General features: G+C 42.3%; 1 protein-coding gene across 1 annotated transcript in view; it reads left to right on the forward strand.

Moving 5' to 3' along the window:
* LOC110960175 (sodium/hydrogen exchanger 9-like) overlaps positions 1-17,826 on the forward strand; it is a 70,818-nt gene that overhangs the window by 29,034 nt on the left and 23,958 nt on the right. Inside the window, exons 11-12 of the mRNA XM_051940384.1 lie at positions 1,541-1,652; positions 2,534-2,687. Coding sequence (XP_051796344.1) covers positions 1,541-1,652; positions 2,534-2,687 — 266 coding nt within the window. The remainder of the gene's footprint in view (positions 1-1,540; positions 1,653-2,533; positions 2,688-17,826) is intronic.

Genomic DNA, 17,826 nt, shown 5'->3' on the forward strand with positions numbered 1-17,826 from the left:
TAATTACCTCCATTCAAATAGCTCAGAGGCCTTTTGATAAAGAGAAATGACTGCTTTTGGGAGCAGGATATTGCTTTTGAAAATCCATAGGGTGCATGAGATCTAATATTGACTGCAGGGTGTGAGGGAGCTCTGTTTTAGTAATAGCCCTGTCAGACTAAGGTCCCCTGCCTAAGATATTGGTCCCTTTATTATTCCAGGCATTGTATTTGGATTTACTATAAAATAACTAAACTCCCTACTGTCCACCATGTAGGAGCAGGGTTACCTGTGTGCAGAGATGAATTTTATTTCAAAAATTGTCTCAAAAAATGTTTCTTTAAAAAGCAAACAAAAAACAAAAAACAACAACTTGCTTGACTTTTCCAGCCTGGTTTTCTTAGTTTTCTTTTCACTCAGGTGCCACTAACAAGAGCCGACCACAGGAGCTCAAGCTGGTTCAGATAAGGTTAGCAGGGTGATATGGGACGACAGCAACTTCTTCGAAAAGCATCACAAAAGACGTTAAGTGTATCCAGGATGGGAGCTGTGTCCCCGATAATTGTACAGATATCCTCTGCCGAACTGCTGCCCAGGACACTTAGCATTCAGGCCCATCCTATGTGAAACATCAAAGTGTGTGTGGAGGGCAGAGACAGCTGGCAGAGCCTGATTGGCTTCATGCCTCGGCGTGGTGCCACACTGCTGTGCTTGCATCCTAAACAGAAAATATTCACAGATTATTTGTGTGCACGTGCATATTTCAAATGTATGGTAATATTCATGAGTGTACCTCCACAGCCTGACTGCACAAACAGTTTTTGCTTTGTTATGAAATGTTTTTTTTGTTATGCATGCAAATAATTAGTTAGCTAGGTGAAGCAGAGCGTAGCCAATACTGGGTTTTTGGAGCCAATGCTGAGTAGGTTTTTGCGGAGTTAAGGTTCTGATATTGATATATCAGGGAACATTCTTTATTATAACTTTCCAGCAATGTATTTCACAAACTAGTTAACACTAGTTTTCCATCAAAATGCTGGTTGACTTCACTCCACCATCTCCTCATGTGTGATACTTACTCTGCTACATGTGCTGCAGAGCCACTCTGCTGATAACATGTGTAATGACCCCATTAATACATGACGCTAAACCTTTTCCTGCAGTATCTGAGAGAAAAAAAAAAACAAAAAAGGCTTAATATCCATGCATTTACCTATAATAGGCAAATATCAGCTGATAAAATCAACTGACCAATGACTCAATAGGACTCTAACGTGATGTCAACTATGAGGCTTTTTTGAAGTTATCAATGATTTGGTTGTATTTTAACCAACACAACTTGCTCCAGATTTATTTATCCCAAACAGCTTAACTTTAATGGAAAAATTACCTCGTGCATTTAAGAAAAAAGGTCTCTATTGTGCTGCTTATACCAGAATATTGCTAAATTTAATCGGAAAAAGACCAGCTTTCCATGAGAACAGCTTGCTTCATGAGAGTCCTTCAACCTGTGAGGGTGTCTTATTCAGTATTCTCCTTAATCTGCACTTAATATATACAGCTATCCATCTTTATTTCAAGAGCGTGCAACATCTACCCTTTGTCTTTCCTGCTAAACCTGGGCCGTACCAACAAGATTCCCTGCACCTTCCAGCACTTCATGATGCTTGCAGGTACTGTTTTCTTAACCCCCTATGATCCATTGACGTCATTTATTGTGATTTATTCTCTTTTGCAGCAACATTTTGCCTTTTTGTCCGGCTGCGGTGCGACGATTCTGCTGCAAAAAACAGACGGCTCAAAAATCCCGATTTATCCTGTGAAAGCTCTAATTATTCCATTCTCTTCACCGCCTGCAGCTAATGGCATGAGTGAGGATGCTGAGAGAATGTGTCCCCTGTGGAACAAGTGCGAGTTGGTGTGTGCGTGCAGAAAGTCAGTAAGGCGGACAGAAAGACCAGCACCTACCTCAGGCTTCAGAATAATTCACAACCCTTGTTACATTTTTTTTTTTTTTTGCATTAATCGATATTGTCAGAATCTTGGATTATTTTATCATTCGCTCTCAGCTGTTTTTCTTCTATTTTTGCATTTCTTGAGGAGTGTGTAAAGTATCATCTCAGATCAGACTGATGGTTGACACCCTAAATGGTTTGACGATGCAGGAGGAAGAAATGTTTGATGTGAAGTGATGTGGGGTAGTGCTGCAGCAGCATGTTTCTCTGCTTGCCTGACCCACTTTCCTGCTTACGTAAGAAGGATTCATTGTAAAAAGCCTGTGTCTTATTTTTCAAAAATCCCCACCACCACCATCAGATCCCTCATCCACACCCCCCCCATCTGTTCCTCGTGGCAGTGAAAGATTTGCTCTGGGAATTGTTTTGGCTTGAAGCATAATGTCAAGTTGGTGCTGGTCAGCAAGTGGTCAGCGGTGGTGGTAGTCACGGTGTAATCTGTTATGGGTTGACAGAGCTGCTTTCTAGACGGCTGTCTGGTGATTTGATTGATGGCGTTATTCCAGGTATTTGCTCTGAGGTGTCTTTTCTGCCTTCAGGTTTGAGGGGAGCTGTAGCTTTTAGCCTGGCTGCAAGAGACACATCCACAAAAGTGAGACGCACCATCCTCAGCACCACTCTGCTGCTGGTCGGCTTCACCATCTGGGTGCTGGGTTCGGTTTCTGATCCCGTGCTGCGGCGTCTGGACATCAGGTTAGCTCTAACACCTCGCGCCAGTCGAACCTATCGTCCTGTTTCTCCATCTGTCGAGTCCTTTCGTTTGTGGTTTTTCCTCGTTCCCCGCAAAGGCAGCTTAATTACACTAACACATGTACCCTCTCTCTGCTAGGTTTTCTCTGCACATTCTCTCTTTGCTGCTCAGTGTGCACCAGCTCTGCTCTCCATTAGTGATATGCACAGCTGGTGCACAGGGCAGAGCAGGTCTAGAGTTCTCTGGGAACATGTTACAGAGGAGATAACATTAAAATACAGCTTGCCATGCTGTATGCAATGCGTGTATACAAAAAAAAAAAACAATCTGTAGCTATATAAAGAGAACACATTGTGGCTGCCAGTTCTTTTCCTTTAAAGTCTGCATGCTATCCACAATACAAGCCCAGTTGGCGATAATAATTAAGGAGCACAGAAGAGGCGTGAAGGATGCAAGGCAGTAATTAGATACTTATATTATTAAAGTGCAATCTATGGCCCAGATCACAGTGGTATAATTGACTCCCACAGTCCTTAGAAGCAGCGTGTGCGGTATCCATGTCTGTCATTAAAGCATAATGTAACTGTAGGAGAAAATAGCGTTGAAATTTAGCCAAATGTGTCTTTTGTAGGGGGAATTTTTTAAAGTAACATAACAGAAGAAAAAATTAATAGCGCTGGGGCTGAAAAGGGAGCAAAAAAGTTCAATAAAAACGGAAACTGCTCATGGATATCAATCTACTGTATTAAAACCAAAAGCATAAAACGAGATAATGTGGGTTTTTTTTATGTTTAAAGCACTTAGGAAACGGAGCGGTTCAGACAAAATAATTCAGCACAATTTAATTAATAAAATCCAGCCACTAAAAGTACAGACAGCAAATAAAACCCAACAATAAACGATACGGTTCAGATGAAGAGGCGGAAGCATATTGGAGACCGAAGTAAATCAGCGAAATTAGCTTGTAGGGTGACGGCAATTCTGCTGTGTACAATATATCCAAAAATGCCAAAATGGAACAATGAAACGTCCTCTCCCAAAGCAGCAAAACACAGACAATGAGGCAATTTGTGATGTGAAGCAAAACCTGGAGCTGCCCTGCTGTTAATGAATTGCAGATTGGCTTTTGGTAATTCAATCGGCCAAGTTGTTTGTTTGAGCTTTTACGGCCAAATAAGCTTCATTTGATTGTAATGCTAACATTTATGAACCAGACAAAGAGAGTAGATCTGTTTAAAAATCCCCCCAGGCTCTGGATTTGTGTCCACAGTCTCTGCCCTTTTGTACAGTGTCAGCTGAGCAGCACAAGAAGTTTTTGCTGTTTCCAGACCTAATCTTGTCCTTATCGTCACAAGAACTGAATGAGAATTTAAGGTTGGAGATTGCACGCAACAACTCTGGTTTGCAGAGATAAAACCTCAAAGGTCGATTTACTATTAGTTCCTAACAATGATGTTTCTTTACTGCTAGAGTCTCTGCTGTTTGCAAAGTTGTCCTGCCTCAACGCTTTCACTTTGTGGTGACTTCATGATTGAAAACTTCTCTCAAGTCTGCAAATACTTCTCTATCACTCCTACTATATTGACTTTAACCGACATTAAATATTCATTATATAATGAAAGTCACATTTCTTCTCCAAGACATTTAAAAATACTCTGCTCAGAATAATTCTTTTTTTCTTGGCTAGTTTCTTTTAAGTGAACAGGGAACTTTAAAGTTATAAAAATACTTGATTCTAAAGTGTAGCATTCTTTTGGCTTGGTGGTTTGGTCAGATTTGATTGACAGTAGTGTCATAAGGAGACAATCAGCATCTGTGTCAACTGTCTGTTAGATGAAAATAGACTTTTTTCACTTTAAACCAATGTGAAAAGCACAAATATAATATTTTTTTTGTGGAATTGCAAGCGTTAGTGTAGAAAATAGTGTGTTAGTGTCGGAACCCATTGCTTATAGTAATAACTGGTTGAAAACATTTGTTTCCACAACATTTAAATTGGTTCCTAGTGCTTAATTGTGCAACAAAATTACTTGGTTTTCAAGTGTAGCGATGTTTTGGCTTTGTGGTCAGATTTGATTGACAGTAGTGTCATAAGCATGCAACATCTGCGACAACTGTCTGTTTCTTGTGTTTTTAAATCTGATCTTTGAACCAAGCATAAATATAACACAAATGTTGGGATGTTTCACGTGAAATAGCCAGCATTAGCAGAAAACAGTGTTCATGTAGGAACCCACTGCTTATAGTATTAACTGGTTGAGAACATTTGTTTCTCGGACTTTTAAATTAGCTCCTCGTGCCTGATTGTGCAGCCAAAGAAATCATTAAAATGCATAATGTGAGGTATTTTATTCAAATGTATGTATTTGTTTGATTACATTTGATTTCCATGCAGTATAAACCTCTGCATTATTCATTTTTGGGAGACAATTGTTGAGTTATACTGTTGTTCTACCTCCCACAGATTCTACTTTGCTTTTGTGTATGTGTGTGCATACATGTGTACCTGTGGATATGTGTCCTGAATAATCCACCTGCATATTTTTATCCCCTCGACGACGCTGTCTTTGTGAGTAGTCATTCTATCTGTGGAGCGCAGCGCAGTGCATCGAGCCTTCAGGCCTGTCATGTTTCAGAGAATAGCTCCGTTTTCCTCACTTTCCATCCCAAACTCCCACCTCCGCTTCCCTTCTCATCTCCCTTCCATCATCCGATTGTGTGAAGTAAAGGGACAAGTAGCAATTTTGAAAGACTTCATTTTGGTGAATAATACATTACATCTCCTTACCTGGAGCAAATTTAACTTCCTTTCCACCTTTGAAATAGGAAATGGTTTTTGCGGAGGAGTCTTTGAAAGCTGCACTCTGTGTGAAATTACTCCTATATGTACAGCACAGTGAGGTCCCGAAAATCTGGGAGCACATCGAAAAGATTTTTCAGAAATGATCAGAAAGTTATGGCATGGAAGGGATATGTAGGATTCTGCACTCTTTCTTGGTCAGGAATCAAATTTAAACAAATGTGTGGCTCTGACTGTTAAATTCTTGGACAAATGGTCAGATTTCCTCGAGCTGTGCTGCTTATATGCACTGATCACCCTCAACATTAAAATAACTGACGGGTGAAGTGAAAAACATTGATTATTTTGTCACAGTAGCACCTTTTATGTCATTTCAAAAAGTTATGGCTCTCTGCCACACTGCAAAAATAGTTGAGGAATAGTTTGAGGAGCATTTCAAGGTGGTGAGTTGGCCTCCAAATTCCCCCGATCTCAATCTCAGCGAGCATCTGGGGGATGCTCATCCGAACGTCCTGGACTTAAAGGATCTGCTGATGACGTCTCGGTGCCTGATACCACAGCGCACCTGTTCTGGCAGTACAAGAAGGACTTTCACAGCATTATGCAGGCTGTTCTGATGTGGCTGATCAATGTGTGTGTGCATAAAGTGTCTTTTTGCTGTGAAATTTGTTCAGGAACGCTGGTATCACAGGTTATTTGCTGCTGGGTGTATTTGTGTGGGTGCAGTAACGCAGGCCAATCTGCACTTTCACATAATGTAGACAGGAAGTGGTGATGATTAGCTGTCACTTTTAATCTGCTTTAACTATTCTGCCTGTGATTTCCTGTGCAGAAGCTGAAGAGGGATGTTGTTGCTCTTGTTCATCTGGGGGTTTACAGATTTCAGTAGGCGAGGGTTCAGATCCACCAGACAGGCTTAGAAACGGACAAACTGACGCATGGATTTCATCTCGGGCTCGTTTGATCATCAGTTCTTCAGTCCAGTGTTGGCTAGTAATCTACAACAGTTGTGTAATATTAAAGTTTCGAATTCAAGGGGAGACAACTGAGCTTTTCTAATCGAGGCTGAAAGGGAAAAACATCCTGAGATTATGTACAGGATATCAATGTTTGTTCCTGTATCCTGCTGTCTTCTCACACTCATATTCAGCCACACAAATTTATACAAATATGCTCTCAGAGAAGCTCACGACACAGGGGGGAGCTGAACTAAGACAGTCTGTCAGAATTCAATATGAGATTCATGTGCTGCATGTTTAGTTAGATGGTTAAAAGCTCAAACCAAACGAGAACTCCGTCATAAAAACACTACTTGAGTTTTCAGTCAGCTCACTGTTGAGACATCAAACTTCAGTAGACAAAATGTACTTTAAAGCCAACGCTGTCAGCCTCTCCTCTCTGTCTCGACAGTTCCTCTCTTTCCCTCCATTTCAGCCTCAATTTCAAGGTACATTATTGGCCACACTTGAGAGTTTCATCATGCAGCTGCAAAATAAAGTGATTATTTACACCTAACTGCATACAGTAATGAAAATGCTGTTTTCCTGTCTCGCACAATCAATAGTAATTATTGACATATTGGAATGCACCGTACCATGACACCGTATAAGGGTCATTATTTCTCTGCTTCTTCTTTTCTTTCCAACTTCCAGAGACATTTCTCTCAAAATGCACAATCCCATAGATTTGATAGTTTTACTCCTCAGGAGGTGCAAAGTAAACTTTGGAATAGATTAAGCTCAACCAACCACCTAATTTTGTTGTGCAAAGATGAAAGCTCAACCTTGGTGCAGTGCTGCCGAGGCTGGAAGCAGGATGAATCTTAACATTATGCAAGACCAATTTTATCACCAGGGCAGCTCTGAGTGGACTTCAGTAATACCCAGGCAGTTTGAGCTGTATCTGTACATCTGTATTTTCATGTTGAAGATGAAATGCAAGGCTGATATGCACTGATATACTGCAGAAGTTGTAATTGGCGTGATGCTAGGCTCAGCATGCCAGTTTTTCCATTATGTATAATTTGGTTACCGGTAACTCCTGGACTCATCATATTTTATAAGCCTTGATTATACTTCCATGCAGACATGCACATGGACAGCTGTGGACACCACAGATGTGTAGTTGCTGTTATTATGCTGCTTTCCGGTTCACTTGGAGTCCACCTGAAGGACTCTGATCCGTAAATACACATTAAGTTGGCATCTACATATTATGAGCGTGAACACTTTAGCCCTTGCAGATACAGTTTGGTAAGTTTGGAGCAGGTTTTGGGCTGTGTGCAGATCTCCTTGAAAAGCTCTACCTTGTGCAGATGACAAAAATTATGTCACATGAACCCTAGCAAACCCTCAAGTACTCACAGATGAAAGTACAACATGTTTACGATGAGATTAGGTAGGTTGAAGCCAGATATTTGCCAGATATTTCTTAGAAATCAAAATAACATAACATTAGGAAACTGCAGTGCCCAGTAGAAAGCAATGGGATTCTTATAAAATGATGTTACATTAGACTTTTGGAGTACACTGATACAATATTATTGTTGAGGGTAGCACATGCGGGTCTTTTACAGACACTGATATTAAACCTTTCCCTTTATAGCAATTCAAACATTTACATTGCTGTGGAAACGTGCTATATCATTAAACTCAGAAAACATGAAACACTTTGCTGGGTCACTGACAGACTTAATATCGTGTACGATATGTAGATTACTGAGTTCTTTGAGATTCTCAGAGGAGACGTACAACTGAAGCAGCTTTTGTAGTGAACAGACAATACATAGATGTAAATGTAACTCCGTTATTAGTTTCATACCATATAAGAGCCAGAGTTCTTCTTTCCAAACCCTTGGGAAAATATTGTCTCTTTTACTCTTTGACTCTTAGGCACTTCTTCAGCAACTGTGCTGACCCACCGAAAGGCTATAAATGAAAATAGTTCCACAGCAAGGACACATATACATAAAATGGACACATAGATAGAAAAGCACTCAGAGAGTACAGTACTCCAAGAAGGCTGCTTATTCGTTCTAGCATTTCCAGTGGTTGAAATCTTGAAAAAAATTGTTGCAGAAATCATGGCACTATAGAATGGGACCACTGAATATAGATGTACCCACAGACAAAATGACCTTGTGCTTAGCACAGGTGCGTATTATGCATGTGTACGTTACGTACGGACACCAAATTGTGTCACCTAAATATGTGATGGGAACACCCCCACACTTTATTCAATTGTTTCTTGTATAATTTCAGACAGATAAGCCCCGATAAGTCTTCAACGGTCGATTTGTAGTAGGATCACAATCATGTGACTGTCAGCAGGCAGCTGACGTAGTGTTTACATGTAGTCATAGTTACAGTGACGCCGTGACGCCATCTCCCCATGATGTAGAAATCTCAAATCTGTGGCTCCACACCACACAGACAGAATAACAGACGGACAGACGAACGTATGCCGATATAATCGACATAACTCAGCCATGCCTTGGCGGAGTAATAATCCTGATTGATTTTACTTTCACAACATGTTTCCATACATTCTGTAGTTGATAGTTCAGGATGGATGAGTAGGCGTCCCATGTGCAAGCCCTATAGTCCTTATAGTCCAGTAAGGCCGTGAAACCCCCAGTGATCCCGCAGTGTGGCTGACACTGATGTGAAAAAGCAATTTCCAAATTTGGGATCAGTAAAGTATACAAAAAAATAATAGGTCCTTTGTTGGAGTTGTTGCTGTGGTCTTGACATATTTTTGCTAAGCACCCCAGGGTTGCACTATGAAGCAAGATTTTTGGGTTAGGGAGGTATGTTGAGTTTAAAGCCAAAGTTTTGCATGTCAGAAAATTGGCTCCTATTTTACCCTGTCTAGATCACCATGGTAACGTATTCTGCCTATCTAACCTGCTCCAGATGTGGCTCTGTTCAGGGTTTGAGATTTGAATTGTATGTAAGAAGCACTACCCCTTTACCAGTTCTTCTCTGGACAACATTCTCTATGAGCAATACAGATTCACGACAAGTAAAGACTGTATCTGCCAACCTATTGAGCCGTATGTTAGTTAATCCACTGAACAAAGATGTGCAGTTACAGTCAGCAAAGTGTGTGTTGTGCTGTGATGGGAACATACACGCATTCATGATGCAGCTGTCGTGCTAGAAATCGTCACTGCATTGAGAGTGGTAAAATAAATATATTAGCTTTCCTGATTCACCGTTTTCTGCCAGCATTCTTCTCTTGCGTCAGTTGCTGTTGCAGAGCTTTTAACAGAAATACATTTTTATATTCTTTATAACAACCTGTTCCTCTTGACTGAAGTAGGCGGCGTATAATCAGTCCATTTTGTGCAAAAAAGTCAAATGTCCTCTATTATGGAAGAGAATACCGAGCCTGGTGAGGAAAATCCTTTTAACAAAGAAAGTTCATAACCACCTTTGCGATCATCATCTCTGATTGGGCTTTTATGTTTTTCTGACAGTAGGAAAGCCTGACCATGTCAAAAACTGCCTTTTTTTCTTTGCTCTATGCAATCAGTTTGAAAAAGTAATTTTTGAAAAGGTCTGCCGTGTGTATTTGCACCTTACCACCTTTAGCACAGACTGTCTCTGTTTGTGTTGGGGTGTAGCACACACAGCTGTACTGCTCCGTCTAACGAAAAATAGGCCAGCAGGCCAAAAGGCTGGCTTTTGTCTCTGATGAAACTGTCAATCTTAGAACAGTTGTATCACCACTTTTTTGCTATGAACCACCATGGAAAACAGTCCTGTGTTTGTTTCTGACATCGAGGCCCTTATTGTGCTGATAGATAGTAATGGCTTGCTCACATGATCCTTTCTCAAGGGTTTATTACAATATGTCATATTCATTGAAATTGTAACACAGACCACTGGCAGTGCTTTCTGAAAACATTCAACTCTAATCCAGCGATCTAAGAATTAGTATTTGACCTTTTTACTCCAAGGCATCACTATTGTCAGACAATGGCTTTTTACAGACCAAACTTCTGAAGTGAAAATGATGCCACGTCTCACTCTGTAAATTCCATTCTGTGTGTTCTGTTTATTTCTGTCTTTGTTTTTTCCTTTGTCTGTGAAACTCTTTGCCCGAATGGCATCACAAGCACACGGACACACACACATATGCAATGTCACACTGCCAGTTCTCAGTCTCGGTCTGTCTCCTTGGCTTTGATGAGGGCTGGAGGTGGCAGGGCACCCCTAGGGAGATCTGAGACCCAGCCACAGTGAGCAGTCTGGGGGCCCCAGGCTTTGAACATTGGCCAGTCATGTCCTCTTCAAGCCCTTTCAGTTTGAATATCATTATTTTTCCTCATCTCAGACTAATAGCTGTTCGTATTTGTGCTATTAGTGGTAGCTGTGGTTGTACAGTAGCAATTACAAGGTTCCTTGCCCCTTCTCTGTGTTTACATGTTTTATGACATGGGAAGGTCAGATATTGTGTTCGGTCTAGATTGCTGGAAGCTGTTGGACGGGCCGCAGACACACAAGGTCCCCAGAGAATACAATTCAGTGACTTGACTACAGCCCACTTTAATTTGCCCAATAATTTGGTTTATGCCCAGGCCCACAAAGCATTCCCATAAATCTAAGCTGTACTTTATGTCTACTCCTAATCAGCAAATGGTAGCTTGCTAACAGGCTAAACTGAGAGGTTAAACTTGGTAAATAATACCTGCTTAACATCAGTATACCCATTTTCAGATATGCACACCACAGGCAACATACTTGCGTGTGAAGTGAAGGATTTTTTTCCACATTTCAGCACCAACATTGGTTCAAAAACATGAACAGAGAGAACAAAAGGCACAGTTTGCTTCTAGAATCACGGAAATTTTACATCTACCACAATGAGAACAGAATATGCAAGTTAGCTTGTTGCTTCCAGCTGTGTGCAGAAATCTTTCCTCTGAGTTTACTGAATACCTGCAGCATCAAACAACAACAGGATAGATTTGACGTCTGCACAGAGAGACAGTTTATTTATGTATTCATGCACAAGTAAAGCAGAAACGTCATCAATTCCTTTTCAAGTATTCCTGACTCAAGATCTATACACAAGTCGCACTAACAGATAATTAGGGTATTACCTTTTGTACGCTACAGTTAAATCATTAGTTTAATCCTGGATTTATGTTCATTTTACACGTGCAATATTATGCATTATGTAATTTGTAATGTCTGATCTCGCATGCATGACAAATATGACAAATATTATGACTCTCTCGGTCACTGTAGCGAGCATGTCTGAATCAAGCTGTGAGGAACATTACCATTAAAGTGGCCTATGTCTGAATGACAGAGCGACGTCACCTAAACAAAGTGATGAAGCCAGCAATGTTACCTATCCCGTATCTGAAAAGGGCTTAAGTAAGCAGAGCCGCTGTTAGCACGTTAGCACGCTGACATTTCTGCTAAATGCACAGCTGTGCCTAAGTACAGCCTCACACAGCCTGTAGCATGGCTGTGGACTCTTAGTCAGAGTAGTAATTCGCACATGCAGCGAGAGTGATTGACGGAGAGTATATGAGATGAGATGATAGCTGTTTCAATTTCAAAGCTGCGTGTGAGGTGATGTCAAAATGTTTCATGGTGAAGACAGCTAGCGCAACTCTGCTGTAGTATGTTTCCATGTGTGTCGCTGTCTGTGCACATGTAATGAGCAGTTTTCAAAATCTGGAGGCTAAGACGCAACAGCTGGAGCCTGGCTTGTTTGTTTTGAGTGGACAGATGGACGGCTGGAAGACCAAGCCTCTGATGTCACTTACTCTCCTTCATGCCCCACTGACCTCTTATCGCTCTCACTCACTCACTTATTCACCATCTCATCCACTCTGTGCATCTCTCTGTGTCTTTGACATCCATCTGCCGCTACAGCTTTAATAAGTACAGCCATATTAACATAACAATCGTCATTTGCAATTGTGAAGATGGCCCTTTTCCGATTCTTATTCTGGTGTTCGACGAGAAGACTTGACACACACATAGGGATATACACACCTCCTCCCTCCTGATATATAGGCACAGCAGACTGAAGGAGAGAGCAAAGTCACCCTCGTATCCTCATGTACACAGGCAAATACACACTGTCCATAATAAAAAGATGTCAACCCGATAGGATGGAAGATACTTGAAAGAACTCCAAAGATGAATGGCTGCTGCATAGGTTTGCCCCTTGTGATAATGAAAGGAGACAATAAGACAATGGGAGAGAGTGAGAGAAGCTTAAATTCAGATGTTCTCTCTCAGTGGTATAGCCTTTATTCTGTACAGTCAAACCGATTTCTTTGCAACAAAAGGGGAAAAAATATAAGAGAAGTCTGAATAAGAAAACGGAACTACAGCAAGGGATGACTTTGGAATTTAGATGGGGAACAAAGGCTTCTTCTTCTGCCTGTAGAATTGCAACATATTCTTTAATGGGATTTCCAAAGCAGACTTTGTTGTACGATAGCTTTGTGAATGTGGGAGCTTGTAAAATTATCCATCTTTTCTTTTGGTCCTTTCAGGGGTGGATCAAGAGGGTCAGGTGACTGTCTCCCTGCTGGTCCAATTTGTCAAACAAAATGCATCTGTCTGATTTGTACACTGGACTTTTTATGTCTACAAAACACATTCATTATTAATGCAGCCTGATGATCCAGTGATGGATTGGAGCTGTAATACTGTTCCCAGAACACTTTGTCACTGTTATTTATCAAAACAACCTGCAATTTTTCTCCTTTTCTCTCTCTCTCTCTCTCTCTCTCTCTGGCTCTCTCTTCTTTTTTCTCTTCACTTTTCCTCTCTCCCCTGTTCTTCCTTGGGTTATTTTTCCCTCCCTTGCTCTACTGAAAGTTAAGTCTCATTTCTCATTACATTGAGCTCGGCTCCAGTTGGCGACGGGGGTTTAGATGTGCAGCACTAAGTCAGAGCGGAGCCCTGCAAGTTCAGCCAGCCGCACCAACCATTGATTATGTCTCCTGAGTGTTGTCTAAGAGCCGAGCTTCAGTTTAACATTTCAAACGGCTATTTTCGCAGCAAGGGAAAAGGCTCCGCTATCAAAATTCATCCCGGCCTTGTCCAGCAGGGACTCTGAGCTCCAAATCGTCGTGACCCCGAAGTCGTCACTTGCTATTTCTCTCTGCACCAGCCAGCATTGAGGGCAGCATTGTCACCACTTCACTCGAGCCACCTCTGTTTTGCTACAGCTGCCTATGTACTTCACACTCATTCTATATTCATGAAGGGTTGAAAGAGTCAGTCAGAGCAACTTGTAAGGTTGCAGGGTGTTGATGAGATTTCAGTGCTATATTGAGGGTCTGAAAAAAGGCTAGTTCCCAGGGTAAGTAGGAGCCTAATTGAGGTTGTTGCTGTTGGGAGTATAATGAGGGAGATGGAGGCTGAGCGAGGGCATGGAATTATGATTCTGATGCTGATCAGACGTGAAACGTTATCTCTTCACATTAGCCTGCCAGGGTTACTCTCTGTGGCACCAGATACAGATAGTCTTCTCTCAGCTCAACTATCAACACTGCTATGTGTGTTGATAGTTGAGCTGTGTGTGTCGGTGTGTGTGTCGGCGTGTGCAGACAGTAAACAGGTGAGCGCTCACAGAGTGCAACATCGTTCACGCACTGCTTTCCATGGCCGGGCACAGTTCAATGGGTTTTCTCTCTCACAGCGGATTGATAGTCGTGGCGGTGTGTGGAGAGACTGAACAGATTGCCGTGGTAACCGCATCTGTCAGATCGGCCAATACGGCAAGTTTATCAGGTGGAAATTGACTCAGGACGGAGGACTCATACAGTGGAGTCCTGCGCTCCAGCCTCCACTAAAAAGGCCCAAAGGCACGGCCTAATGGATATGACGTCAATATGGAGAGGGAGGAGGAGGAGGGCCATTAAAAAGAGCATCAGGGCAATAAAAATGGCCACTCGTGTGTCTCTGTGGGTCTATTTGTGTCAGCGTACGAGGGCAGCTAAATGCAGAAATAGGGAATTTTTCTTTTGCACAAGTGCTGTATGCAAATAGGACAGATGGAAAGGCGTTAGTGTTTTTGAGTTTATTGTTTAAGGAATTTTCAGCAAGGCACCAGAGCGAGGTGTGAAGGAAAATATAGTGAGAACATCAGTATGTGCTGTGTGTATGTGTGGCAGGTGTCTGTGGGCTGAAAGAGGATCCACACATGAGTATGAATAATAAAACAGACATGGGCTGCTTCTGCCTCTCGCGCATGCACAAATGCAACACAAATGCACGTGCGCACACGTTTTTCCACTCCGCTGGTGGCTGAACAATGCTTTAAGAATATGGAGGGCTCCCTGGGAATGGGAAAGCGGTAATGAGGTTTGATTGATGGTACTGATGGGGCCCAGAATTTTGCAACACCGCAGAGGTAGAGACAGAAAGGACCCACTTCGGATCCCGACGCTGCATCCCTGTGTGCGTTGTTTACTGGGAAGCTGTGCAGTTTGCCTGTCTGGGAGAGTTGTGGGGGCTACTCTTTGGAAGCAGAGAGCGCTAATGAATTCAGCTTACCCAGCATCCCCAGCTGCCTAGCGACCTCACCTCTCAATCATTCTCAATGGGCACCTCTTATTTATAGAGCCATTATTTTTAGCCCTCTATAATTTCAGCCGTCTGCCTCTTGAAGAAACAGAAGGAACATTGGAGGGTAGGATGGAGACAGAAAATCCGAGGGAGAGAGACAGTCTGTGAAGATCAAAAGATTAAAACGGCCATTGAATCAAGCTAATTTTTGTACTCATGAAAGAATGTTTTGTCTTTGCAAACTGGTTCTTATTTTCACAGTTTTGGTCTTGATGTTGATGAATTATTAAAAGCATTTTAGACACCATGTTAATTGCAGAGACCTTGGAATGCAAGAGAAAAGAGTCTGAAGGGAAGGAAAGAGTGAAGTCACCCACAAGATTGATTAGAAAATGTGTATTTATGAAAGTTGGTGAAAAGTTAAGACGTATTATAGTGGTTTCAGCCACACTGGCAGCTCTTTGGGGCTGTACTTTTGCAGTTGTTTTCAGGCTCAGTGTTGTGGCTCCGGCCGGTTCCACCTTTGCAACGCTTGGCTTCATCTAAATCCTGGCTAATCCAGAAATGAGCAAAGAGGTGGAGCGTTAGTGGAGCTGAGACGGACCACACACACACACACATCTCTGGGCCATGGACTCTTGTGACGGCACCCACCTGTCACTCAAAGCAGCCAAGCCCTTCATTATGCATAATTTTAAGCCTGAATACAATTGAAACGGATGACTTATATAAAACTGAATCCCCTGTACAGTTGTCATGAAAGAGAAAATGAACTACAGAGACCAAAATTGTTTTTGCTACCAGACTGTAAACAATTTATTTTTTCTGCTGTGAAGATGGGCATTTTAACATGGAGGTCTATGGGGACTGATGCACTTTTCAAGCCAGTCTCTAGGAACTATTTTTGTTGCATTGATGTTGGCTTCATTTTTCAGCGACTTTACACAATTTCCAGCCAAAGCTAATGAGAATGAATTAGTTTTGCAGGTATTTGACCATAAACCAAAACAGAAATTAGATCTGACTCCAAATAGAAAGTTACGGTCACCAAAGTTTCTTCACGAGGCGACCTGAATATACATCTGCAGGTAGTCGTGATATGTCATTCTGATCTAAGAGTATCAATTCCTAAGGCGGCATTGGAGGAGAAGTCAGGGGATCACCTCAGCCAGTAGGATTCAATCTCTGAGAACCTTTAATGTCAGAGGAAAATTTCACGGCAATCCATCTGACAGTTGCTGAGATATTTCACTCTGGACCAAAGTGGTCGACTGATTGAGGGCTGTGCCAGTAGATCCGCTAAAAATGGAAATAGAAATGTGGTTTACATGCAGCAGATTGGCTGTTCATTTTAATGTGTGTCTTACCTACTAAGAAATAAGATCAATTTGTCGGAAAAACAGCTTGAAATATGCCATTTATCTGTGAGCTTCCATCACTGTATCATTGTAAAGGCACATACTAACAGAGATACATTGTCAAGGCAACTTCGTGTCATCCCTCTGAGCCTTTTATGATTTCTTTCTGTCTCGTGAAAGACGTTACACTCTGCTCTGAATGTTAAGTTCACCATGAGGCTGAAACCTGCCCACTTTTGTTTGATCGATGCTGTTGAAATCCATGCTGCTTTTGGTCCCGACTGCTTGTTCTTGAGTCAGGAAATCATTGGCCAGAGAGAGAGAGAGAGAGAACAACAGTGCTGGCCAACCACGGGCTCCCAATACACAGATGAGAAAAAGTGAGGCGAATTTAATGGTTCAGCAGAACGGGCACACATAGAGAGAGGGGAGGCGCATGCTTGTGTGGGGTGGTGCCGGCACACGGGGGAGTGAAATGGATGCAGACCAACTCACTAAGAGACAATCAAGTGAAATGAGAGAGTGAGTGCTGGAAGACGGTCATTTATTCGGGCTCGAAAGCCATACAATCAAATCTTCAATTGTTCGAAGCTGTTATGCAACTAGCTAAGGGCAAAACTTCACCCACAGAAATGTAGCTTTGTGTGTCCATATCTATGACTTCTTGTCTGTTTTTTAACCTTTCTGACTTAGACTGTTGGACTCCAGCCCCAAAGCAGAACCAGAAGAAAAAAGAAGTATAGACTTGGCAGGCCTTGACTTGGCCATCTGTTCCCGTAGATGTGGTCATTCTGAATCAGACCCTTCTGTATGTCTCGCACACTGATAAACAATCCCGTCTTCTTTCTGCCGGCTTCCTCGTGCACTGTATGTCACCGAGCCTGTTACACCACAAGCACTGTACATCTGGCGGTCCAGCCGGCCTTGTCCCGTGGCCATGTGTCTGGACTTGTGCTCGGAGGGTCTGTGGTTTCAGGGAAGAAGAAAGGGGGGATGTGGAGGAGGAGGTGGTGGTGGTGGTGGTGGTGGTGGTGTCAGGGTAGGGGAGGGAGGGCTCATATCGATTCATACCCGCTAGCAACGCGCCAAGAAGCTGCTTTCATAATCCTCCCTCTTTAATAATTCACCACTCGCCCTCAAAATTTCATCAGCACCTACATATAGAGAACAATCTCCCCCACAGCAGCAGCAGCAGCAGCATTGTGAAGAAGAGGGAGGGGATGAAGAGGCAGCAGATGAGCGAGCAGGTGGATGATAGTCGCTTGATAATGCCCTTGTCAAAACCCAAAATCAACTATCACAGGCCACTTGCGCAGCTGCAACGCATGCATCTGTGCATCACCAGACATGACAGTATATCAGCTCTGAGCCTGCAGAGGTGTGAGACACTCTTTTGACGCTCGATCTGATTTGTGAGGTGCATTTGACTAAT

The sequence above is a fragment of the Acanthochromis polyacanthus genome, chromosome 20 (genome assembly GCF_021347895.1).
Source record: "Acanthochromis polyacanthus isolate Apoly-LR-REF ecotype Palm Island chromosome 20, KAUST_Apoly_ChrSc, whole genome shotgun sequence".
In the NCBI taxonomy this organism is placed as follows: Eukaryota; Metazoa; Chordata; class Actinopteri; family Pomacentridae; genus Acanthochromis; species Acanthochromis polyacanthus.